This window comes from Cordyceps militaris, assembly GCF_000225605.1.
Source record: "Cordyceps militaris CM01 unplaced genomic scaffold CCM_S00001, whole genome shotgun sequence".
NCBI lineage: Eukaryota > Fungi > Ascomycota > Sordariomycetes > Hypocreales > Cordycipitaceae > Cordyceps > Cordyceps militaris.
The window spans coordinates 4,724,436-4,749,670 of NW_006271969.1; the positions used below are offsets into that span (position 1 = coordinate 4,724,436).

A 25,235-nucleotide genomic window follows, 5' to 3' on the forward strand; every position below is an offset into this window, starting at 1 on the left:
GAGCCCCAAGACCCCAGGCCTCATCGACTTTGCCATTACCGACACCTCCCGCTTCATCGAGGACTCCATTGCGGTCCGTCAACGAGCGACTATTCGCGCCGCCGGACCAGGGCCCCGGTCAAGCCGAGTACCTGCAGCGACTGGGGAGCAACCGAGCTTGGCACGAAACATATAATCGCATCAGCAATAGCACAGCATAATTCCTTTTTTTGTAAGTATCCTGTTTGAGGAGAAGACTGGTGACGGAATGTGTTGGCCTCGCAAGTTCTCCTGGATTCCAGTTCTTGGATGCGGTTGAGAGGGCATCGTGATGTATATGAATGGCAGCCACGTGGTTGAGGTTAACCAAGATGAAATAAATGTAGCCTATGAGATTTCGCGTTAGTTTTATTCTCTCACGCCCCCGCAAGAAATGTTCCTCACCTGTCTTCTGTGCGCCCCGGGCGCCGTTCGGGGTCTATCGCCTGGGGAAAGTTCAGATCCCCGGCCAGCCACTCGAGGGTTTTGCGCGCATACAGCCTCACATCAGGCGGAAAATGGGTGGTCATCTCTATGACACCCAGCGGCAAGCCCAGGCACCGCCCCGGCGAGATAAAAGTGCGCACCCCGTTTTCCATATACACAAAGCTCGGTACCGTCGCCAGCACATCAGCTGCCACATCAGCTAGGTGGCGCTGCGCATACGCCTCTAAGCTTGCCCGCGTCTGCGCATCCGCTAGGCCCTCCCCATCTGCACCAAAGTGCTTAGCTTCATCGCTGATGAGGCCGAGGAGGAAGACGCGCAAAAGGCGTACCGCGTTCCAGTACTTGCAGAGGCGCAGGCTTGGATACGTATGCACGATGCCGCGGTAGGTCCACGCGGGGCCCCAGCAGTGCGTCTCGCGCGCAAAGTCAAGTGTCGTGGGGGGCGCCTCGCAGAAGGCGAAGATTTCCTGGTCAAGCTCCAGCGCGCGGATGAGCAGGGCCTGGTGGTCGCGCGGCTCCTCGCATGCCTGGGCCCTGATGGCGCTGACGACGTGCATCAGCGCGGTCAGCCGGACGGCCGGTTCGTGGCCGTCGAGCGGGCCGCGGAACTGCTCGTCCAGCGCGAGGAAACGCGGCGGGATGCGCGTCGAGCGCTGGATGAAGCCCGCCTTGATATTGCTGCTCGCGTGGGCAAAGAGCTGGCGGGAGGTCGGCGACGCGAACCGGGTGGCGCCGCGGAGGAGGAGCAGCTGCATGGCGCCCCAGGTGTGCGCGACCCAGCTAGTAGGCGCGCTGCTGCCGCCGCCCGTCTCGAAGATGGTGGCTTCAAAGAGGGCGAGGACGAGGACAGCGACGAGCGTGCGGTCGCGCACGGCGGTGCACGGGTCTGCCAGCGCAGCGTTGACCCGGATCAGCGCGCCAGCGTACTTGCGGCGCGCAGTGTCGAGGGCGTACGCGGGCTGCCGGGCGTGCCGGGCGTAGGCGGCGAGTGCCGTTGCCTCAATGGCGTAAGCGCAGGCGTCGTCGCGCGGGCTGTCGGGTGTGTAGAAGGAAGACAGGTAGTCGTCAAAGGGCGTGGCGGTGATGAAGGTTTGGAAGAAAAAGGACACGGCCTGCTGCTCGGTGCCGAGTGCCATTGCGGACGAGGGGGCGCCGAGGCTGGATCGGGGCTGCTGTGATGAAGGCGAGCCGGAGACTTGAGGGGCGAACGAGGAAGGAGATGATGATGATGATGATGTTGATGTTGATGCTGATGGTGATGACGATGATGATGAAGCGCTCTCTTGGAGGGACGGGGGTTGGTGTCTGGCGGCGTGGCCTTGTGCCCTGGATGCCTGCTTGAGCGTCACCCGCGTCGTCTCGTTGCGCATGCGCAGCGCTTTGGGATCCGGATAGCCGGGACACTCGTTGCCTTTGCGGCGGCACTGGGAGCAGCCTTCCGGCGCGCGGTCGCACTAGCCAATGACGCATTAGTGGTTGAGAGCTTGGTATTGATCATGGTTGATGAAGAGCTTGGTATTGATCATAAGTTGATAAAGAAAACCCACCTTGCGGCGCGCGGGGCGGCACGCATGGCACGCTGTGGACGGGCGGCCGCTAAAAACCATCGAAGATGAGTGTGAGGCTGCGGTGGGCGGGGATTTCTGCTCTCTGGTTGCGACATCTCACGATGAGATACAATGCTTTTTTTACTGGCTTCTATCGATGAACTTTCGTCGCATCGAGTTGATTTGGGAGAAAGAGGCGAAAGTCGGCGTAGCGCACCATGACGTTGCCGATACAGCCGTTCAGCTTGGCGCGCCCGGTAAGGTGGGCACCTGACCCGGCCCGGCGACGCCGGCTCATCGGACCATGGCTTAGTCGTAACCGTGTACTGGAGAAATGCATCAGAGAATTTGGCGCTCTTAGCACTGCATCATGGCTTTACCCAAAGGGCAGTTCTTCAAGCTTGAACATTCCCGGAACCGCCAATTGTCATCATTTATCCCCATCATATAGTGTTGCTCAGCTCATCACGGGCCGCCCGCTCTATCGCACCCTTTGCCAGTCGGTGAAGTTCCTTCACAAACACATCCACCCGTCTAAGGTACTCCTTTGCAAATGGCACCGTGATATGAATCGGCATCACCCGAACAATCGACGAAGTCATGCCGATCAGCTCCAAGTCCTGCAACGTGTGATCGCCACGCGGTCGCCGAAGAATGCTGAAGAAGACCGTCATGAGCGCCGACATGGGGTAGAAGATAAAGGCCCAAAAAGCCTCGCTGGCGACACGATTCGCCGAGGCCATCAAATACACGAGCGTTGATCTACTTGCTTCCACAGATAGCTCCAGACTCGACTGCACACCCGGCAGTATGGTTCCAGTCGGTGCGTGAGCCGCCGCGCTCAGACCGCTGGCGCCGTGAATCACCATGAGAACGTGGTGGTACTCCAGATGCAGTTCCAGATGAAGCATCGTCATGCACCGACTGAGATCGCTGGCGATGGATATGTCCTTGCGTACGGATAACTGAGGGGCGAATTCGCGTGGAATGGAACTTCGCCAGCTTTCGAGGTCAGCGTCCAGTTCGCGAATCGTCCGTATGAGCTGCGCTTCCGACTTTTCCCAAGCGTTATTCCCATACAGACTGCGAGCCACCTTGGACTTGACCATTGTCAGTGCCATGTCACCAGGGAAGAACGGAGCCTGCGTGTTGTTGCTCGGGTCGCGGCTCCTGCTACACCACCGCGCCTGATTATAGCCTTCGGGAAGTGTCAAATCACAGAACTCATCGTCAATACTTGGTGGGTGACCAGTCCGTAGAGATATATCCTTGTCGAAATAATAACACATCCAGAATAACAAGCGAATGTGGCGGTCCTCGCGCTCCTCGATAGAGAGCACCTGATTCTTCGGACAGGGAAACAGGCGCTGATGACCCCGCAGGGCAAACACAGCTCGACAGGCGAGAGCATTGTACATGGCCGCGGCCTGCATACGACCAGCTGTCATGTCATGCATACTCTAGAATACAAGAGTTAGACAGTGGACCGGTAAGGGGGACTCGTCATCGTCTTTCGTCTTACCAGGAGAAGATATGTTTGCAGTGTTGTCAGGCTAGTGTCTTCTAAACACTCGGCAATGAGAAGTTTCGAAGCTTTTGAAAAAGCCTCTATATCGACATATTTGGTTGCTTTTACTTCTGGGAAGTGTAGTCCGACTACTATCAGAAGAGACATGACGCATGCTTTGGCGCTAATATGCTGCAACGAAGGTGTCCCCTCCGTCGCGTACACTAGATTCGCCGTTTCCTCCACCAGCACCTCATCCACTAGGGGGAATATCAGGCTCAAGTCGGATTTCGTAAAGGCATCAAGCATCGCGTCAAAAGCCCAGCGCGGTGGAAGCTTTGTGATGCTAGCCGCAAGTGGTGATAGATCGTCCAGACTGCAGTGCTGGAAAGAGGGAAAGTCAAATTGCGGTCTCAGCCCCGACCGCATCTGCACCCACTCCTCGCAGCCGTCTGAGAAGTGCGGGATGCCTGTCAGTAGACAGACAAAGCCAAAGTCTTGGTTGGGGTAAATGTCATTAGGGCGGGAATTGGATTGGCCAAAGCCGCGAGACTGCCTGGGCGACGGTCGGGCCTGGCAGACGGAGCACTTGTAGCTGCGCATAGATCTTGGTCCATTGTCCACGAAGCTGCTGCTCGTACTTGAATATGGAGTAGATGCGCGTGAGGTGCTTGCAGGCGGAGATTGCAAGACGAGCTCCGGATGGGAGCCAGAGCTGTTGGCTCCAGCAGTAGAGGGTTTGCTCGTGCTGCATGGGCGTTAGCTAGGCGCCCACAACAAGACCAACAGCCTGGGCAGTACTCGGCTTAATGGGAGGGGAGCATACCGTACACGAGGCTTTCGTGGCGTAAAGGTGCATTTCAGGTTGTGGTGGGCACACCAGTCGCATGTCGTACCTGTCTTGGCGGCATCACACCGGATCTACAGCGGAGATTGACATGTCAGCGGCCGAGCTAGTTTATGCATCCAACGTTGGGCAACGGCGGAGCAACCGGGATTATGACAGACAGCATGTCCGGATCATGACTTGGCCTTCAAGTGTGGGTAGTCTAATTTGTGGCTGGCCTGAAGCCTGACCAAGCAGGCGGACGACATACCTTGCGCGTATAGCAGACGTCGCAGGAACGTCTCTTGTTGTTTGCCATATCGTGCAAGGCGGAAAGCGTCTCAGTTCCGATGATTCCTGACGCAAACGGTAGAATGATGTGTGGGATGTTGCAAGGAGTCGGTAAAAGTTGGGGTAGAGGACTGACTGATACTCAATCTCTGGGGTTTCCTTGTTGGCGCTGGCTCCACGTGCAGGTTGCGTGCTTGCTCTCGGGATAAGACAATCCGGCGTTAGGCACTACTACAACCGACTCGGATTTATGCCAGAGGGGCTTCTCAGATGTGAACCGCCAGAATTTTAGTTCCTACTGCCTTTCAACGTGGGTAGTGTGGTGGAGGAGGAGATGCAAGTGAATGAATAGTTAGGAAGGAACAGGAACGAGATATTGCCGATGACTAAGCGCTTTTTCGGCTGCGGGCGGCTGTGGATCTCGGTGATGGGGTCATGGTGAGATCACGGTCAAGGTTTTCTCTAGTTAGTTAAAATAAGCCGTCCAAATAAGCGAGTGCGAGATTACTGGTACGAGGCGTCGGATGCGGATTGTACATAACTTTGTCAGATTAATACAACTACTTCACTACTCCTGGAAGCCATGCTCCTGTCGGGTTCTTTCTGAGTCTGTCTGGCTCACGACATTCAAGGTGGAGGATGAAGCAATCCCGTGTTCAAAATAATTACCCCGAGATATGTATGTACATATTATAGAATGTCAGCCATGACTTACAGTTAGTACGTATTATTATTAGTGGAACCGCCGTATTCCGTTTTCACCGTCTCAATACCCGCTTAGTCATATCTCAAGGTCGACATGTGAAGTCAGCGTTTTATGAGCCACGGGACGTCCAAAACAGCAAGGCGGAAGTTCCTCATTATCGCAAGTTAGTAATGTCCATCCGGTAGGTAGTGAGAGAGCCGAACATGCAGCCCTACCAGCGTCGGAGAACATCGAGTCCGAGCACCGCAAGCGCTGCGGGTGCTTCGGCGGCGGCGGCGGCCAGGCCACGTTTCCGAATCCATTGTTTTCCGCGTCGTTTATCAATTAGTCTTGTTGCTGATCAATCATTCACTACAATCCGTAGCAGCTTGTGAATTTCTCCACGACGAGCAGATCCGATGAACCCGCTGTCCCTCAGAAGATTCGACGGAAGGCGGTGACTAAGCGGTGTCTCAGCCCCTCGGCGACGGCCGTTGAAGGCATCCGAAAGAGGAAATTATCTTTGTTCAGCGCCCCCAGTCATCCACTGAGAGCGGAGCCGCAGGGTGAAAAAGTTGTCTGCTGCGCCCTTTTGATCCGAAGCTTTTTCTCCTCATTCTTGTATTTATTAATGTTAGTGAGTACCTCATTGACTAGGTAGTTATCGTATGGACAAAGTCGCTTGGGCAGGCAAGTGGACCTTGTCGTCATTTGCTGCTTCCGCCGCAGCTCCGAGTCCGCTAGTTCATGGTACTTATACGGCAAACACGCAAACACACCATTTCTGAATAAAAGCCAACTCACTCCCACCCACTATTCACGTACCAACTTGGTGGTAATATTCCACAAGCCTCGACAAACCTCGACAAACCTCGACAAACCTCGACAAACCTCGATAAACCTCGACAAAAACCTCAGCTTCCCAACCTCGGACAACCCTTATACCCATACCGACCCACGCCTTTTCTTTGCGTCTTGCTACCCAATTTCACACAGAGTTCCACGATCTTTCCTCACCCAGTCGCAATGGGGGGCTCTGAGGCGCCCACCCTAGTCAGCAATGGCGCGGCCGAAAGCAGAAACCACTGGCATCTCAAACACAAGGTCGTCGCCGCCGAGGCGCGAGACCGTGCCTCCGGCTTCCCGCCCCGCGAGCTCGGCGTCACCTGGACGGACCTCACCGTCGAGGCCATCAGCTCCGACGCCGCCATTCACGAAAATGTCGGTTCCCAGCTCAACATTGTCCAAAAGATTCGCGAGTCGCGCCAGAAGCCGCCCATGAAGACCATCCTCGACAAGGTCCACGGCTGCGTCAAGCCCGGCGAGATGTTGCTCGTGCTCGGCCGCCCGGGCTCCGGCTGCACGACACTGCTCAACGTGCTCTCCAACAACCGCCACGGCTTTGCCAATGTCACCGGCGACGTCCACTTTGGCTCGCTCACGGCCGACGAGGCCAAGCGCTATCGCGGCCAGATCATTATGAACACGGAAGAGGAAATCTTCTTCCCCACGCTCACTGTCGGCCAGACTATGGACTTTGCCACGCGACTCAATGTTCCTTTTACGCTGCCTAGCGACACATCAGATGCGGACGCCTATAGACTCGAGACAAGGAACTTTTTGCTGCAGTCGATGGGCATCGAGCACACGCACGAGACGAAAGTCGGCAATGCTTTTGTCCGTGGTGTTTCTGGTGGCGAGCGGAAGCGCGTGTCCATCATTGAGTGCCTGGCTAGCAAGGGCAGTGTCTTTTGCTGGGACAATTCCACTCGAGGTCTCGATGCCAGCAGGTAAGCAGCACCATATAAACTGGACGCGCAGAAACGATACTAACATACGACAGTGCCCTTGACTACGTCAAAGCCATCCGGGCCATGACAGACGTTCTTGGTCTGGCATCCATCGTTACCCTCTACCAAGCCGGCAACGGCATCTATAACCTCTTCGACAAGGTCCTCATCCTCGATGAAGGCAAGGAGACCTTCTACGGCACTCTGTCCGAGGCGCGTCCGTTCATGGAGGGGCTTGGCTTCATCTGCGAGCCCGGTGCCAACGTTGCAGATTACCTCACCGGTGTGACGATTCCCACGGAGCGCAAGGTACGGCCCGAGAAGCGCAACACATTCCCACGTACCGCGGCTTCCATCCGCGACGCCTACGAGGCCTCACCCGTGCACCCACGCATGGCCGCCGAGTACGACTACCCAACCACGCAGCAGGCCCGCGACAGCACAGCCGATTTCGAAAAGGCCGTGGCCATTGAGAAGCACAAGGGCATCCCGGCCGCAAGTCCCTTTACCGTGAGCTTTCCGAAGCAGGTCCGGGCTTGCGTCGAGCGCCAGTACCAAATAATTTGGGGCGACAAGGCTACGTTTTTCATCAAACAAATCACCAACATCATCCAGGCCCTCATCGCCGGCTCCCTCTTCTACAACGCCCCGGGCAACACCGGCGGCCTGCTGTCCAAGTCGGGCACCCTCTTCTTCTCTCTCCTGTACCCTACCCTCGTGGCCATGTCCGAGGTGACGGACTCCTTCAACGGTAGACCAGTCTTGGTCAAGCAAAAGTCGTTTGCCTTCTTCCACCCTGCTGCTTTTTGCCTGGCACAGATTGCTGCCGACATTCCCGTCCTGTTATTCCAGACATCGACGTTTTCGCTGATTCTTTACTTCATGGTCGATTTAGACCGCACAGCTGGGGCCTTCTTTACTTACTGGGTTATTGTTCTCTCTGCTGCCTTTTGCATGACGGCCATGTTCCGTGCCATTGGCGCATTGTTCAAAACCTTTGACGACGCCTCCAAGGTCTCAGGTGTCGTGGTCACCGCTGCCTTCCTTTATGCGGGTTTCCAGCTCCGGAAGCCCGAGATGCATCCTTGGTTGGTCTGGGTGTACTGGATTGATCCGCTCGCATACGCCTTTAATGCCCTCCTTTCCAACGAATTTCACAACAAGATTGTAACCTGCGTCGGAAACAACATCATCCCGAGCGGCGCCGATTACATCAACTCCACGCACAGTGCCTGCGCCGGCATCGGCGGTGCGAAAGCCGGGAAGTCGTTCATTCTCGGAGACGACTATCTCGCGTCCCTCTCCTACAGCCATGCGCACCTCTGGAGGAATTTTGGCATTGTCTGGGTATGGTGGGCATTCTTTGTTGCTGTGACGGTATGGGCTACCTGCCGATGGAAGTCGCCCTCGGAAAACGGTCCGAGTCTTGTGATTCCTCGTGAGAATAGCAAACGCGTTATACTCCACCCCGAACCCGATGAAGAAAATCAAAACGCCAAGGAACAGCCCGCGACTACAGATGTCGCCCTTTCCAGCACCGATGGGGAGGGCAGCGATTCTCTGCAGGCCCAGCTTGTCCGCAACACGTCCATCTTTACATGGAAGAATCTCTCATACACAGTCAAGACACCTTCTGGTGACCGTCTTCTACTCGACAACGTGCAAGGTTGGATCAAACCTGGTAACCTTACTGCACTCATGGGATCCTCCGGTGCCGGCAAGACGACACTCCTCGATGTGCTCGCTCAAAGAAAGACGGACGGAACCATTACCGGTTCTATCCTCGTTGACGGCCGCCCGCTCCCTGTGTCTTTCCAACGATCGGCCGGTTACTGCGAGCAGCTTGATGTCCACGAGCCGTATGCCACCGTCCGCGAAGCGCTAGAGTTTTCCGCTCTCCTCCGCCAGAGCCGCGACACGCCGCGCGCCGAGAAGCTCGCTTATGTAGAGACCATCATCGACCTGCTAGAGCTGCACCCGCTCGCTGACACGCTCATTGGCGATGTCGGCGCTGGTCTGTCGGTCGAACAACGCAAGCGCGTCACGATTGGCGTCGAGCTCGTGTCGAAGCCTAGTATCCTCATCTTCCTCGACGAACCGACGTCGGGACTCGACGGGCAGTCGGCCTACCGCACCGTCAAGTTCCTACGCAAGCTCGCAGCCGTCGGACAGGCTGTGCTCGTCACCATCCATCAGCCCTCGGCACAACTCTTCTCGCAGTTTGACAGCCTGTTGCTGCTTGCTAAGGGTGGCAAGACGGTCTACTTTGGTGATATCGGAGAGAACGGCCAAACTATTAAGGATTATTTTGGCCGCAATGGCTGCCCCTGTCCGTCCGATGCAAACCCCGCCGAGTACATGATTGACGTCGTCTCTGGCAACAGCGTCGACGCCCGCGACTGGAATGAAATCTGGATGGCCTCATCCGAGCACGAGAAGATGACGGCGCAACTCGATGCCATCATTAAAGACTCAGCCGCCAAGCCACCGGGAACCGTCGACGATGGCCACGAGTTTGCCACGCCCATGGGCGAGCAGATCCGCGTCGTCACGCAGCGTATGAATATATCGCTGTGGCGCAACACAGAGTACGTGAATAACAAGGTCATGCTTCATGTCTTCTCATCTCTCTTCAACGGCTTCTCTTTCTGGATGGTTGGAAATTCGTTCAACGACTTGCAGGCTAAGATGTTTGCGATTTTCCAATTCATCTTTGTTGCCCCTGGTGTGCTGGCGCAGTTGCAGCCGCTGTTTATCAGCCGGCGTGACATCTTTGAGACGCGCGAGAAGAAATCCAAGACGTACTCGTGGTTCGCCTTTACGACTGGTCTTATCGTTTCCGAGATGCCTTATCTGGTGTTGTGCGGTGTCATTTACTACCTCTGCTGGTACTACACCGTCGGCTTTCCGGGCGCCTCTTCGCGTGCTGGGGGGACATTTTTTGTCATGCTCATGTACGAATTCCTCTACACGGGTATCGGTCAGTTCGTTGCGGCCTACGCACCCAACGTCGTGTCGGCCACGCTGGTCAACCCGCTGATCATCGGCGTCCTGGTCTCCTTTTGCGGTGTTCTTGTCCCGTATGCCCAGATCCAGCCGTTCTGGCGCTACTGGATGTACTATCTCAACCCGTTCAACTACCTCATGGGCAGCATCCTCACCTTTACCATGTGGGGTAACGAAGTCCAGTGCAAGGAGAGCGAGTTTGCGCGCTTTGATCCTCCTAGCGGGCAGACGTGCGGCCAGTACCTTGACAGCTACCTCCATTCGCAGGGGCCTGGCTCCGTGGCGAACTTGGTCAACGCGGACGCCACGTCGGACTGCAAGGTCTGCACGTATACCGCCGCGCAGGATTATCTGCGGACGCTCAACCTCAACGAGTACTACTACGGCTGGCGCGATGCGGGCATTGTCGTTCTCCTAGTCTTCAGCTCCTACATGCTGGTGTATGTTCTCATGAAGTTGCGTACAAAGAGGTCCAAACAGGCAGAGTAAGACGTGATGGACAAGTCTCGGTTTATGTTTTTTTCTTTTACTTTTTCTTCTTTTCCATTATTACACTCTAGATTTACGACATCATCTGAAAAACCTGGGCGATTTAAATTTGGCATTCTAGAATAGAGCATAAAAACGGCATTATTTATATATCAATCACAAAGGTTCCAATTGACTACTTTGAGAAAAAGTGAATTATACGTGTAAAGCGCGAGCGTTTTGAAGTCGCGCTGCCGAGTAGAAATACCTAGAAGAATATCGCAATGAAACCGTATGCAGAATATGCCAACAAACAAAACAAAACGCCATGGTAAGCAAGTACCCCCAAAAAGCTAGACAAGGAGAAAACAAAGCGACTGTTCACTGTACATGACCACTTGGTATACGAGCCCGTTCCCAATTTCTATCCCCTCCGCGCTTGCCCCCCAGCTTCATCAAGTGCATCATGCGACCCCAGCACATCATGCCGTTGCGACCCTTGCGCTCCTTCATGTCCCAGTGGCCGCCGGCCGCGAGCGAGCGGTTCGCTACCCAAACCTCCTCGACAAAGGTCTCGCCCTCTTGGACCGTGCGATGAGGGTTGGAGTCTGGGAGGTTCGCTAGCCACGTACGGAAAAGCTGCAAGGGGACCCAGATGCGCTCCCAGCGCTTGCTCAGCAGGATCCAGGGTAGCAGCTGCGGCTTGTACGTGACGCGCACGTAGGGGTTGAGAAACGTGTCCGTGTCCAGGGCGCCGGCGTTGCGCGCGACGGTGGCGACGTCAGCGAGGAACAGGCAGCATTCGCACGAATCGGCAAAGATTTCCGGCTCATACCGGAATCGGATGGGAATCTCGACAGGCTTCGGGGCATCGGGATCGATGACATGGGCACCAACGTCTTGAAAGTCGGGCGTCGGCAGCGAGGTAGATTTTGTGTTTTGGACCCATCGTGCTTGCATGGCAACCATGCCAGACCAGCATGCGCCGACACGGACGGCATCGGTTTCGCCTAGCATATCGTGGCGGGAGATGGCGTCACCGGCTGTTGTGAAAACGGGGTACTCTTGGGAGCCGACGCCGAATCCTTCAGCATCACGCAGAGCGTAAGAATCATAGAAAATACCTGGCGAGGCAAAGTCCATGGCGCACGCAGACAAGTAGTGCGTGCGTCCGCTGTCGTCGGCATTGGTAGAAAAGAGGAGGTGGGCGGCGTCCATGGGGCGATAAAAGACGTCGTTGAGGTACAGGACTTTGTCAAAGGCACCGATGGACTCGTTGAAGCGGTCAAGAGGCCACATGGCTCGATTGCGCAGCTCGGTGAGGTAAGCTAAGCGCTTCATTCGCTGGGAGCCGTCAGGCATGGTGATGTTGGGAAACTGCGAGAGATCCACGTCCTGCTCATGAGCGAGCTCGCTCTTGCAAGGCAGTCGTCGGCGGAAGTTGTGCAGAGCAGCCGTGCCAGCGGGCGCATTATTATTTTCGTATATAGACACAAAGGCGTTTTCGGGCCCGATGAGATCAACAACATCGAGCAGTTGCTGGCCCCATTGCCCGCCCAGCAGGGATCCCTCCTTGTCGTACATGGACGCGACGATGAATATCTTCTCCTTGTGTGGGTTGGCGCAAGCGACGCTCGGGGACGGACCTGCGCATCGTTGCTCGAGCTGTCTGTACGGCGGCGGCGGGTTGGTATGGGACGGGAAGACGACGAGCACGGAAAAGGCCACAATGGCGACACTGAAAAGGTAGAGCTTGAAAAGCAGTATAAGCTGGCGGGGGATGGTGGTGCATCGAACATGGCGGCGCAGATAGCGAGCGGCACAGCAGCCTAAGAATCCTAGCGGCGCAGTAGCGGCGGCGACAAACGGTGACGGCGATCTGGTGGCGCGCTTGCGGTAGGATCTGGCCGTGAAGGTGTTGCGACGGCGCTCGTTTGTGCCCTCTTCGAGTTGGATCGGGGTCTCGAGAAAGTCGGCGGCGAGAAAAGGCTCGGACTCGTCCGTCTCGGGAGACATACGAGGCATCGTAGGAAGCAAGAGACGGTCGGCCGGCAAGAAAGAATGTGAGAAACGACAGAAAAGACGGATGCAAACGATGCAAACGATGAACTGGCAGGCAGCTGGCAAGAGAAGGGTGCCCAACCAGGGTGGCAGAATAAGCGATATGATGTATTTGGATCTTTCTCTGATGCTGGTCTTATAATTTATTAATATCTCTTTTGTTATTTCCTTTCTTCTTTATCCGCTTTCCTGATCCTCGCAACAAAAGAAGCAGCGGTTTGCGCCTGCCGATCTCGCCGCGGCGCTGCACCTGCCACGACAGCGCCGCGCGGCGGTCAACTGGGCAAGTTTTAACTAGGTATTTATCCGTAGAGAAGCGCATTATTCCAAGGGGGCGGGCGCGCGTGGATTCAAGACACTTAATATGGGCAGCCTAGTTATGAGCAGGGTTCATGAGTTCCAACATGGTTACAGCTTTCGATTTGGCCAGACGTTCGATTCTCTTCAACGCCCAACTCTCCCCTCACCGCGCCGCGTCAGGGCATGCATGATACAATAGTTAGCAGAGGCCGCGTACATAGCCAAAGCTAACGAAGCCTACAAGCAAACAAAGTTGATTGAGTTTGAGTTATAAAAAGAAAACGATTGCGTGGCCTTGGATGTGGGTAGGGGTGCTGAAATCACCCGAAATGACGAACGCCCCAACTAGTGGCTCCCCGCCAACGCCTTTTTTTTTTGATCTAAGAAGTCTTTTCATCCTCATCCGAGCACGGAGATGGGATGAGCAGATGTTTGTCTCAACAGCTGACCTACCTATTAGCTTGCACAGATTTACCTCGCCGCCCGCCCTGAGCCAATTGAACCCCCGGTATTCTTCACTGCCAGTTGGCATCCCCACCAATAAAGGTGAGCACGCGACAGCCTGCAGCCTGCAGCCAACAAGACTCAGCCCTGCCCGTGGGTTTGCAATAATAAATGGAGAGATATTATGAGGAGCGCCGTGGATCCTTTGCAACCGAGTTGCCTCACGCGTTCATTTGTACCTCATTGAACCTTTGGTGTAGTTCTTCTTCCCACGGATACCTTTGGACGGTATACCATTGCCAAAGCGACTGTGCCCCGAAACCCGACCAAGTCGACTTGAACGAGAAATCATGAAACACTGCGTCGTGTCGCGAAACACCAACCCGGCACGCTGCATCGAACACATACCGATCGGATTCAGCAACCCGGTCGGGTTGGCCCGCACTCCACCTAATAGTGAACACTCTGGAAGAATAACTGCTTGAACATATCAGCAAGTGATATAAGGTAACTACAAGGTTGTTGCCCTTTAGTAGCAAAAATGCTCTTATATTCTTTCGCGTAAAGCGGAACGGAAACACAGAAAGACTGCCATCAAATTATTGTACAGATTATCATTTTGACGGCCAGACCACCCTCTCACGCTCTCCTTAGTCGACTGCTCCTCAAGGCAGCAAGACTGTGCGTGCAGTTCGATGCGGCTTGATAAATATCAATCGCCCGGACTTTCCAGAATGCATCCGCAAAATCGTCGGGGTGCTTTGCCACATAGTCAGCGCAGTTCTCGTAGCCTGTTGCATTTCGGCATTGCTGGCCCCAGAGCGTCGGGTTTCCCGCAGCGACACCGCAAAAGTCAATGTTCAACACAAGCTTCTGGTCCCGAAGGTGACTGTCCATGTCGCAAGAGGAGCCGCCCGCCCAGAAAAGGGGTTTTCCCCAGAGCTGTGGCTTGGGCTGTCGACACTTGACATCGGCAGGGGTCTCTTCTCGACTCCAACTCCAGAGCCTGACGAATCCGCTGGTCCACTCCATGGCGTCTGTCGATGCGGTTAGGTTTTTCTTCTCTTTTTTTTCTTTATTTCCAATGCGTCAGTTCAAGTAGACTTACAAACACCACCCGACTGGGAGCCCCATTGGCCGCCTTGTTCCAGTGTCTGACACGCCTGATTGGGGGATTGGTGCTCGTCCTGAAATGTGACGTCGCAATTGGTCGTGACGACGGGATTCACCATATTCTCCTGACAAATGGTACAGTTTCCAACTTCCTTTGAATCGCCCGTGTGAAGGGTCATGGCGTTATCTTTTGCCAGATTCCAATTCTCGTAGATGTCCATCTCACCCTTCACAGGCCACGGGTCGCCAAATGTCCAGCTGCAAGCAACGAAAAAATAAGTCAGCTTCCGGCCTTCATGGTACATAACAAGTCAAATCTTGACTCACAAGGCGGGCCAAACTCCACAGGTAACCTTTGGCAGATGCGTGAACTCGGCTATAAAGAGCCCATAATTATAGAGCTGCTTGCTTTCGATTCGAACGCTGTCGCGACCTTTGCCTTTGGGATCCAGAATGTCCCTGTGATTGACGCCAAGGAACATTTCCGACCCTTGAGTCGCGATGAGTCCTAGTTTCATGGCATCATCGCGGTTGCGATAATTGATATAACCCGAGGTCGGGTCGACATCATTATAGTTGCCGGTCGAATAATTGCTCTAGGTGATGTTAGCACAGTACGTTTTTAATATCAGCGAGCGATCTAGGATGGTGAGTTACTTCAAAAAAGTTGAACTTGTCAAAGAAGTTGGTATGATTGTAGGACTCAACCAGTGTATACTGCCGATTGGGGGCCGTGGCGGAGGTGAGTCCCGCAAGACCAGCCCAGACAATGACTGCTCGCATTGCGTTTTAATGCAAAAGGCAGAAAACAGCTTAATAAAAGAGCGAATAGAAGGCCGTATACGTACGTTGAACGCGAGCCAGTCACTGGTCAATTGCCATGTCCATCGTTCTGCAGGACACGTCAAGGCATGGATGGCGACCTATTTTAAGGGTTCGGCCTGTCATGCTACCAACCTTATTTTCATGCCATTAAACTACCGAAAATGTAATTATCGGAACGGTGAAACAGGAACGGCAGGGGGTGGAATTTGCGCAGTGGAGATTGACTTATAGTGTGGTTACATAGATGCGTGACCTGGCACCAGTCAGACCGACACATGCGCCATGGCATCAAGGTCGCGAGAAGCGGAAACATCATGCCAGAGGACGCGACTCACCATGTTGGCGGTCCAATAAATCGGCTAGTCCGGGGGTGCTGACTTCCCTGGATATGCAGTCGTAGAGCCCAAACATTGGAGGCCAAACGATGGATGGTATTACTGGTACAGCAACTCGTCTCGGAATTGCACCATACCATTCCGCGCAGATGTCCAAATTATAACTAGTTCTCATGGTTCATCAAAGCCCATACGGGTACTCGAGTTAATTTGAAGAAGTCAGAAAAAATCAGAATGTTCGCTCGAGTTAATATCCGTAGTTCGGACAGGCGCCGCTCGAGTCAGGTCAAGACCTGTAGGATCATAGGGGTCAAGGGGCCCCCGAGTGGAAAATTTTGCCGACTCATCAAAAGATGCCTGATGATAATACATGCGCCTTATTATGAGCGAAATATTGAGGAAATCACGGCCAATATCCCTTGTAATCGTCCGCCAGTCAGCCGAAATCCGTCAGCCCTGTCCTACACCATGTTATTTCCCCATTGAGCAGTGCATAGGAATGTGCAACTAGTACGAAGACACGGAGTAGGAATGGCCTAGTTATCGGACTTGCTGCGAATGCGGGTGCAGACCGAGACATACGTGGAAAGGGCTCAATAAATGGCTGGTGTTCAACTCGATAGACTCGCGACGGCAACCCGGGCCACACGGCGCGATCGCGGTCTAATGAACCGTGTCTCACCTCTAGATACGGTACGAAGACGCGGGACGATTCTGTTAATACAGTCACTTTTGCAGGGTTATGGTCAAGTTCACGTCGGGCCGTCACTCATATAGCTAGGTATGAAGAACAGTCACACATATATAGTTATACTGAACCACACTTCTACGGTGTCTTGTCTCGTGCCGTCCACCCACTTCTGCCCGCATTCCGCCGCTTTCGTCTGGAGCATTATTAGCGATGCTAGTTAATCCTCCACACTCTACAAGATGGAGGATATGAAGGATTCGTTTTCATATAGTATTACCTCTCTTTTCAATTTATATCGCCATTTTCTTATCCTTGTAGACAGCAACGTTAGAAGACTTGCGCCGTCCATTAATATAGAGCTGCTGACATAATGCGTCGCTGTGGTGACCATCATCAACATTGCGCGACAGCACCTTCGCCACTGAACCGCTAGGCAGCTTTCGGCGCAGGAGCTGAAGATCCAACGTCACCTCTGATATTATACTTTCAAGCGGATTTTATACTCTCAAGACAGTCTATCAAATTATCATACTGTATCGCATGCCTCATCAATTAAGACTCAGCCGTCGGCAAGCCCCCCGTTCTGCCCAGTGCGCTAGTCCTCGCGTCGGCGCAAGATGTTGGACCGCCTGTCTAGGCGACGGCCAGCGGCCCTCGTCATGGCCGTGACGATATTCTTCTTGTTTGCATGGTCGCTTTCTCACATGAAAGCTACGCCAATATCGCAGAATCAAGGGGACACAAGATCGGATCCTTACCAAACACAGAAGCAGCCCCCGAGTCCAGAACCGCAAATACATACCCAGGGCACAACGCCAGCAGAAGCGGTCTCGGAAGCTGCTCCTGCTACAGCGAAGAGCGGTTCTACTCCAAAGGTCTACTCCGATACATCAACACACCCAATCAAGTATCTCACACAGAATGCGCAGCGGCAGTTTGACCAAGCTGTATCGAAACAGTCAACAACACTGGAGGCGGCCGTAAGGGAATATCGCAGGCGATATGGCATCTCCCCACCTCCCCACTTCGACAAGTGGTTTGAATTCGCAAAAATCAATAATGTTCATATGATTGACGAATTTGACAATGTACATGACCTCCTCACGCCGTTTTGGGGCTTGAAGCCGGCCACGATTCGCGGCCGCGCCAAGGAAGCTTTGGGCTTCGACAACTCGCTACTCGGCATCGCTATCCGTGAAAATTCCGTGGCATTTACCGCTGGCGGGCCAGAATGGCAGAAGAATGCTACTGTGGGAATGCTCGAGAAGGTGTTGCCCTATCTTCCTGATATGGATATCGCTTTCAACCTGCACGACGAGCCACGCGTTGTGCTGCCTCACGACGATCTGACACGGCTCGTCGATAAAGCGCGCCGCGTGACCATGCCAGCGGCCGCGAACCGAAAATCGCCTGTCAACGACTTCACAGCCACGTCGCCAGAGCTGAGTGAGAAGGAGCGGTTTGACGAGACCAAGCTGACCCGCTTCAACAACATTCACCGTCAAGCCACCTGGACAAACTCGCGCATGTCTTGCGCCCCAGACAGCCCGGCGCGGATGCTCGAGGACGACGTCGGACCAGATGATGTACGAAAGTACACTCTGAGCGAGGCTGGTTTTGTGGACAATGTCACGGCCATGTCAGATATCTGCTTGACGCCTTCGTTGAGTCAGACGTACGGGTTCTTTGACCGCCCCAACATGTATAAGGTGACGCACGATTTATTCCCCATCTTCTCACAGTCCAAGATCTCGTCGTATGCCGACCTGGTGTACCCCTCCCCGTGGTACTGGTACGGCAAGGTCGAGTACAACGAGACGCTGGACATGCCCTGGGCCGACAAGAAGGACAAGCTCTTCTGGCGCGGCTCCACGACGGGCGGTTTCAGCCGCAACGGCGGCTGGCGGCGCCAGCACCGCCAACAGTTTGTCGAAAAGATCAACGGCGCCGGCGACGCGCCCATATTTACGGACAGCACCGTCGAGGGCAGCGACGGCCACCGCTGGGCCGCGGCACAGGTGCCGCGCGGCGACCACCGCAAGCTGACCGACGTGCACTTTTCGCACGTCGGCCAGTGCGACCCGGGCGACTGCCAGGCGCAGAAGCAATTCTTCAAGGTCAAGGACGTGGTCGACATGCAGTACGCGTGGCGCTACAAGTTTCTGCTCGACATGGACGGCAACGCGTTTAGCGGACGCTTCTACTCGTTTTTGCAGAGCCGCAGCCAAGTCTTCAAGCTCGCCCTGTTTCGCGAGTGGCACAGCGACTGGCTCCGGCCTTGGCTGCACTATGTGCCCCTAAGCATCCAAGGCGGCGACTGGCTCGCCGCCGTGCACTACTACGGCGCCACGGACGAGGGCGGCGCGGCGGCGGCCGGCATGGCGGACGCGAGTCGGACGTGGGCGGGCAAGACGCTCCGCCGAGTCGACATGGAGGCCTGGTTCTTTCGGCTGCTGCTAGAGTAAGTTTTTTTTTTGGTGGCTTGATGCCGGGAGATAAAGTGGTGACGAGGGCTAATACAGCTTCCAGATATGCACGAGTCATAGATGACAATAGAGACGTGATTGGCTTTGACATGGCCAGCGCAGACAAGAAACTGCCCCCCGAGGCACAAAAGACGAGGCCCAAACGAAGCTCAAGTTGATTTGGAGAATGCATTCACGATCAGGGCGTTGGGTATAGATCCGAGCTGCAGCTTATGCTTTTTTGTTGCGTCATATTATACCGAGGCGTTGACTTGCTGGGGATTTTTTTGGACATACAATGACGACATTTATATATATATACTTACTGCCAGATACCATGATATTATAATTGAACAAAACTGAACACTTCAGTGTCTGGACGTTTTGTTCAAGTGCATGTTATTACGCTCGACGACGCCTATATCTGATGTATGAAGAAATCTAGGTGCTCGCATTGTGAGCATCCCTCCAATTCCTCATGTGTAGTTTGACCCAAAACAATTGCCACCCTTGATGAAATTCCCTCGCAAGTTCTTTTTTTTGTTCTTTGCTCCAACTCCCCCCATACGCAGGATATACAAATACAATGCGGCCAATTTCCCCCATCTCTTTGCTCCGTGTGTAATTAATCTTCATCTTCGTCAGCGTCAGCATCCGCCTCCTCTTCCTCCTCTGGCGAGCGATGCCTCGTAGTGGTCTCCTCGGCGTCGGCGTCCTCCTCCGGCTGCTCCACCAGCGGCTCCTCCTCCTCTTCCTCTTCCTCCTGCGGCACCAGTTCTTCCTCCTCCTCCTCCGCCTCCTGCTCCCAGCCGAGGGGCTGGGCGCGGTAGCGCTTCATGGCGTCGCGCATCTCCTCGGTGGGGTCCTCGACGGTAATGTCGAGCTGGTCGACAGTCTGCTCCTCCTCGTAGATGCCGGCGGTGCGGGCAATGTTCTTGGTGCGCTGGGGCCGGATGGTGGACTTTTGCATGACGGGGTAGTAGTAGACGGCGCGCTGGCGCGGGTAGCTCTCGTCGTCGTTGAAGGCGAGCAGCACCTCGTCCTGGTACTTTGTGAGGTGGTCGAGCTCAATCTCCTGCGCCGTCTCGTACGCGCGTACGCGGTTGAACTGGAAGCAGCCGCCGGCCCGGTCCGTGTACAGCGCGTCCTCGTCGTGCTCGGGGTCGTCAACGTCAAACTTGCGGCCAAAGTTCTTGCCGACCGCGGGCCCGTCGCCGAGATAAAAGTCGTAGTTCATGAGGTTTTGGGGCTTGGCGTGGCCGACAGGGTCGGCCTCGTGCGCGGCCAGGGCGGCCTCGTACAAGGCCTCCTCCTCGCGCGTCTTGTCAATGGGTCGGAAGAGGCTGCTGAGAAGGCGCGGGTCGTACTTGCTGCCGGCGCCGGCCATGGGGTTCGTGAGGAACTTGATGGTGACGTAGGCGCCCGAGTCGGGGAAGGCGTCGAGGTCCGGCAGCAGCGGCGTCACCTCGACGGCCTTGAGGTGCTTCTTGGTCGGGTGCCGGGCGCGTTTGGGATCCTGTGCCTCCTGCTCGGCCACGTCAAACGAGCGCTCAATCTTGCGCTTGATGGTCTGCGGCGCGTCGGCGGCCGCTTCGGCCTGGCGCGGCAGCGGCCGCTTGGCCTTCATCAGCAGCGCGCGCGGGCTGTTGCCCTCGAACCTCTTCGTCGCGAGCGAGGAGATGTATTCGGTGCGGCGGAGGAAGGACACGTTGGCTTCGGCGACCTTGGGCTTGCCGAGCGCAGCGATGGGTCTTAGCAACGGTTTGTCGTGGGGATGCACAGGCGGTGCTTGTGCGGATGCCTGAATAGCTGCAAAAATCATCCGATTAACATCCTTGTTATGCTACAATTTCAATGAGGCGTGTTGATTTTTCAGTCACGTACAACTCTCGTCGCCATCGAAAACACCAGGCATGCCCACCAAGTCTAGGGGCATGCCGAGCTCAGCATCAGCTTCAATGTTGAGCGGCTGTTCTCGCGCCAGCCTCGACGCGAATCCCGGCGTCGTATATTGGCCACTGGAAAGGCCTGTGTTTGGAATATCGAGAAGCTTGGGGGGGTTCGGCGGCGGAGGGAGAGCATTGGAATAGCGAATGCGAGCGATGAAGTCTTGGGTGTGAATCACGCGCTCGCCAGAGCGAGGCGCGGAGGCCGACATTGTGAAGGGAGTGACGTGGCAGAGGGCTGTGCACCGTCAGAGCAGTTTGTCGTCTGATCAGCTCGTTATTATTGTGTGTTGGTATTGTGCGCGATGATGGCGGCGGCTCGGGATGCTGGTGGTTAGGATGGAGGTGCGCAAGAATGTTCCAAGGGAAAAAGCTGGGCTAGGCAGTTGAGCTGGCTGCTGGTAGCACCAGAAACTGGGCCAACCCCACGCTCACCAGAGCCCAGAGCACCATCACACATCTGACAGGCATTTTTCGGGGAACCAGTCAAGGTTTTCGCACATCAATTGAAACTGAAATTATGTATATTTTCATTAAACAACTTTCTCTCAAGCAGCCAGTAATAATTTACCAAGTTTCGCACTCGTTCCCGTCTAATTTTGCTCCTTTTTTCCAGAATCCATGCCCGAGTCAAACAGAGCCTTGAAGAAGCCGCTATTAGTTGTGAAATTCTAGCAACTGCCTAGAGGCGAATGACAATATTATACAGTGTTATCTTGTAGCGTAGCGCGCCGAGATTTCGGTGCAATGGCAAGGCATCCAGAACGCGGCTCGGTTGCGCGCATCTAGGAGCTCTCCTTGGCGTAGGTGCGTTTGCCGACAGTGAAAGGAACGTATCGGTACTTGATCATGTGCTGGATTTGCTTGCGCACTATAAGTGTGATTAGTAGCTGGCAGGTTGCGCTGCGTGGTTTAGGTTGCTTACTGGTCAGGACGAAGAGGATCATCCAGTACATGACGAGGATGGGCCAAAAGACAGGGATGTTGAAGATCTCGAACCATGTGCAGAAAAAGGATATGGTGACGGCGCGAGTGGCCCAGTACCAGAACTTGAACTCGGGCAGTCGACGGATAAAGGGTCTGAACTCCTCGTCGCTCTTGGTAGGGAGGGTGCCCACGCCGTCCTCCATGTCCGTTTCGAGGTCATCGTTGGAGGGGTCGAACTTGGGCTGGAGGAAGGCGAGGAAGAGGTTGAGCAGGTAGATGCCGAGCGCGTAGGCAACTATAGACGAGTCATGGTTAGCTGCATCTCGCGGGAGTCTTCCAACAGTGGCGCGCGTACCGATGTACCATCCTTGCGCGACAAAGATGCGGATAAAGAAGAAGATGAGGGTGACGCCGGTGGCGATCCAGCGGTTCAGCACGTAGGGCGTGGACTGGTCCAGAAGAGCTTGGTATTGCTGTTCGATGTTAGCGATCGGTCTCGACAGCCTGCGATGCGCGTCGCGACGTGGAGGAGTCGGGCTGGACGCACTCTCTGAAGCTTGGTGGTGTGGACGGTAACGGCCGCAAAGGGCGTCGATTCGGGTTCGGGAGCATCCATGGCTGTTGGAGCTAAAGATGGCCAGGTGCGTAGAGATGCGATGCTACGATAAAGGCTGCGACTCCAAGTCAATATTCGTTATGGTGGGTGGGAGAGGCGCAAGACTTTGATAACGGGAAGTAAAAAACAATATATGTGGCTTGTTCTTGGGATGTTGCCACAAAAGGTTTGGTGGTGCTGCAGAAGGGGTTCGGCGGCGCGTTTGCGGCCTCCTTTCTAGCCGTCGTGGGGCATTCGTTTTTTCTGTAGGCTGGTGAACTCTGGATTGGCAGGCAGGTACGTACCTTAGTACGTTTTCGACACGTAAGGTACCTAACTTAGTAACTCTGGCCAATCAGCAGATGGCGCTCTACCTTTTGACACTGCCCCTTTGGCTGGTCCAGGATCCACTCGAAAGGAGGCAGCAAGCCTCTGTCCACTGTAAATCCTGCATCTCACTGTAGTAGACGCACTGTAATCCTTTTTATCAACTTATTATTAGTACATACCTCCCATTCCGAGGTGAGTTGGAGTCGCGATTATAACTATGGTGAGTCTCTGTCAGAAATTCATTGCCCGCCATCTCAATCACCAGACAGCGCGTCCTTGCCTTTCGCTCCCAGACTCTCCAGCCACTTAACCAAGTCCGCCGCGTTTTGACTCTTGGCCTCGTCCAAGGGAGTGTCCTCTCCCCATGGAGGAATAAAATTCACATCCGCCCCTTGGCTATCAAGAAACTGCGCAGTTCCAAGTTGGCTGCCATGGCAAGCGTTCCAAAACGCACAGTTGCCATCTCGTTCAGTTGGCTTTGGCGACTCGGCATATATCTCCTTGACTCTATCCAGAAGCCCCAGCGTCGCAGCATCCTGCAGCGACACCATCGCCCCTCGCTCAACCAGTCGATGAGCGCACTTTAGCTGCAAGAAGGCCCTTGCATCTGCCAGTGGCGTGTCTGCAATAACTCCGCCTCCAGCATTGATGTCGGCTCCAGCATCTAAAAGAATATCCATGATTTCGAGATCATCGCAACTAGCCGTCCAGTGGAGCGGAGTCTCGGAATGGAGCTTCCCAATGTACTGTGCGTCGACCTTGCAGCCGGCCTGAAGCAGCACCTGGGCGACAGCTGCATTGTTGGGGAAGTGGCCGGGCCAGTCCGTAAGTATGTGCAAAAGTGTTCGTGCTTCTTCCGGAGATCCAATGTAGGCCAAAACGAGTTCTTTGTGCTCAGACAGCTGGGCTTGTAAGTCCTCGATGCCTCCGGTTTGAATGGCTTTGGTGACGGCGATGGCTCGCACGTCGTCCGCTGGAATGAAGTTCAGGCTCATTGTAAATAGCGCAAAAGTCAATTCAGCTTCTCAAAAATAGCTCAACCAAGTCTGAACCCCCCTAGCATGAGTTCAGATGTTGATGAAAGGAAGGCGTAGCCTCTTGTACTAGTTCGACCGATGATACGGCCCCGCACACGGCTGCCTGGTTTACTAAGTAACCGTTGCTGACCTGAGGTTGAGTGATACTTCACATATTCCTTCGTCAGTGTTGAACGCGTTTTGCATCTTTAACGGTTTTGCATCTTTAACCCGCCTGATGTCCTGTTATCCGAGTTGCTTTGCTTTGGGGTCGTCTTGCCGGCGACTTTTGTGCGACAAGAGCCAAGCTGATACACATTAAATTCGATGAACTTCACACTTGATTGCATCTTGTTATTAAATCAAGTGAGAGATAAATTACTATTATTACAAGCAATAAGAGCTGCTGTGGTTGTTGTCGCATATTTCCCGGCCTAGTTTCTCCAAAACCAGAAGAGCTCCGGTCCAAAGCCGACGCTTTCCAGCTGAGCTGCTGTTACCGAGCCCCAGCCATTAATTATGCCGCCGCCCCGCGCCTTTCCGCCCGTTAACATCATCCATTGCTGCGTCCGTCCTTGTAAACCATTCCTCGACACCACTCCGTTGCATTGGGAAAGCTGTGCAGAGACTCAATTGAAATATAATATTCCCACCGCCCACCATGAACGCTTTCCGCTGTCTGCGACCCGTCGCCCGAGTTCCTTTCCAGTCCTCGACGCTACCTCGCATCACTCGCTGCTATAGCTCCAAGACCTACGAGTACATCCAAACTTCAACGCCCAGGCCAGGGGTCGGTCAAGGTTCGTACTTACCTGCGCTTGCCGATGCGGCTTTAGACTCTGGACACTGCTAATCTAGGCAGTGACTCTGAACCGCCCAAAGGCCCTCAACGCCCTCTGCACTCCCCTTATTACCGAGCTAAACGAAGCGCTCAACGAATTCAATGCCTCGGAAGAAACCAACGTCATTGTCCTGACCGGCTCTGAAAAGGCCTTTGCCGCGGGTGCCGACATCAAGGAAATGGCCCCCCTCACCTTCTCCGAAGCCTACACCAAGTCCTTTATCGAGTCCTGGTCTCTATTGACCACCCAGATTAAGAAACCCATTATTGCTGCCGTTTCTGGCCACGCTCTCGGCGGTGGCTGCGAGCTTGCCATGATGTGCGACCTCATCTACTGCACCGAAAAGGCCAACTTTGGTCAGCCCGAGATCAAGCTCGGCACGATTCCCGGGGGCGGTGGCAGCCAACGTCTTACCCGCGCCATCGGCAAGGCCAAGGCCATGGAGCTGATCCTCTCCGGCCGCTCCTTCTCCGGTGTCGACGCCGAACGATGGGGTGTAGCTGCTCGCGCGTTCCCTACTTACGAGGCCCTGGTGGAGGAGACGCTCAAGCTCGCCGAGACTATCGCTAGCTACTCCAAGGTTGCCGTCCAGGCCGGCAAGGAAGTCGTTAACAAGAGCCAGGATCTTCCTCTGCGCGATGGTGTTGAGTTTGAGCGCCGCGTCTTCCACAGCCTGTTTGGTAGCCAAGATCAGAAGATTGGCATGAAAGCCTTTGCTGAGAAGAAGAAGCCCGAGTGGTCGCATTCCTAGACGCAAAAT

At 54.7% G+C, this 25,235-nt stretch overlaps 9 protein-coding genes across 9 annotated transcripts; 3 read left to right on the plus strand and 6 right to left on the minus strand.

Moving 5' to 3' along the window:
- Positions 1–419: 419 nt before the first annotated feature.
- CCM_01466 (C6 transcription factor, putative) lies at positions 420–4,664 on the minus strand (the record flags this gene model as incomplete). The annotated part of the gene is made up of 8 exons (XM_006666622.1): positions 420–1,634; positions 1,675–1,743; positions 1,815–1,919; positions 2,230–2,282; positions 2,503–3,472; positions 3,535–4,126; positions 4,346–4,440; positions 4,617–4,664. The coding sequence occupies 8 exons, from the start codon at positions 4,662–4,664 to the stop codon at positions 420–422; spliced, it is 3,147 nt and encodes a 1,048-aa protein (XP_006666685.1).
- Positions 4,665–6,347: 1,683 nt separating this feature from the next.
- CCM_01467 (ABC multidrug transporter, putative) lies at positions 6,348–10,606 on the plus strand (the record flags this gene model as incomplete). The annotated part of the gene is made up of 2 exons (XM_006666623.1): positions 6,348–7,111; positions 7,165–10,606. The coding sequence occupies 2 exons, from the start codon at positions 6,348–6,350 to the stop codon at positions 10,604–10,606; spliced, it is 4,206 nt and encodes a 1,401-aa protein (XP_006666686.1).
- A 360-nt stretch (positions 10,607–10,966) lies between these two features.
- CCM_01468 (uncharacterized protein) lies at positions 10,967–12,610 on the minus strand (the record flags this gene model as incomplete). Its single annotated transcript, XM_006666624.1, has 1 exon — positions 10,967–12,610. One exon carries the CDS (start codon positions 12,608–12,610, stop codon positions 10,967–10,969), a length of 1,644 nt encoding a protein of 547 aa, XP_006666687.1.
- A 1,419-nt stretch (positions 12,611–14,029) lies between these two features.
- CCM_01469 (endo-1,3(4)-beta-glucanase, putative) lies at positions 14,030–15,286 on the minus strand (the record flags this gene model as incomplete). The annotated part of the gene is made up of 4 exons (XM_006666625.1): positions 14,030–14,427; positions 14,499–14,761; positions 14,831–15,099; positions 15,161–15,286. The coding sequence occupies 4 exons, from the start codon at positions 15,284–15,286 to the stop codon at positions 14,030–14,032; spliced, it is 1,056 nt and encodes a 351-aa protein (XP_006666688.1).
- A 1,685-nt stretch (positions 15,287–16,971) lies between these two features.
- Positions 16,972–18,998, plus strand: CCM_01470 (capsule-associated protein CAP1, putative; the record flags this gene model as incomplete). The annotated part of the gene is made up of 2 exons (XM_006666626.1): positions 16,972–18,815; positions 18,884–18,998. 2 exons carry the CDS (start codon positions 16,972–16,974, stop codon positions 18,996–18,998), a joined length of 1,959 nt encoding a protein of 652 aa, XP_006666689.1.
- A 446-nt stretch (positions 18,999–19,444) lies between these two features.
- On the minus strand, positions 19,445–20,977 carry CCM_01471 (RNA polymerase II-associated, Paf1; the record flags this gene model as incomplete). The annotated part of the gene is made up of 2 exons (XM_006666627.1): positions 19,445–20,628; positions 20,704–20,977. The coding sequence occupies 2 exons, from the start codon at positions 20,975–20,977 to the stop codon at positions 19,445–19,447; spliced, it is 1,458 nt and encodes a 485-aa protein (XP_006666690.1).
- A 573-nt stretch (positions 20,978–21,550) lies between these two features.
- CCM_01472 (heavy metal transporter, putative) lies at positions 21,551–22,308 on the minus strand (the record flags this gene model as incomplete). The annotated part of the gene is made up of 3 exons (XM_006666628.1): positions 21,551–21,636; positions 21,691–22,165; positions 22,240–22,308. 3 exons carry the CDS (start codon positions 22,306–22,308, stop codon positions 21,551–21,553), a joined length of 630 nt encoding a protein of 209 aa, XP_006666691.1.
- A 563-nt stretch (positions 22,309–22,871) lies between these two features.
- Positions 22,872–23,612, minus strand: CCM_01473 (ankyrin; the record flags this gene model as incomplete). The annotated part of the gene is made up of 1 exon (XM_006666629.1): positions 22,872–23,612. The coding sequence occupies one exon, from the start codon at positions 23,610–23,612 to the stop codon at positions 22,872–22,874; it is 741 nt and encodes a 246-aa protein (XP_006666692.1).
- Positions 23,613–24,294: 682 nt separating this feature from the next.
- CCM_01474 (enoyl-CoA hydratase) lies at positions 24,295–25,226 on the plus strand (the record flags this gene model as incomplete). The annotated part of the gene is made up of 2 exons (XM_006666630.1): positions 24,295–24,433; positions 24,496–25,226. The coding sequence occupies 2 exons, from the start codon at positions 24,295–24,297 to the stop codon at positions 25,224–25,226; spliced, it is 870 nt and encodes a 289-aa protein (XP_006666693.1).
- Positions 25,227–25,235: the final 9 nt, after the last annotated feature.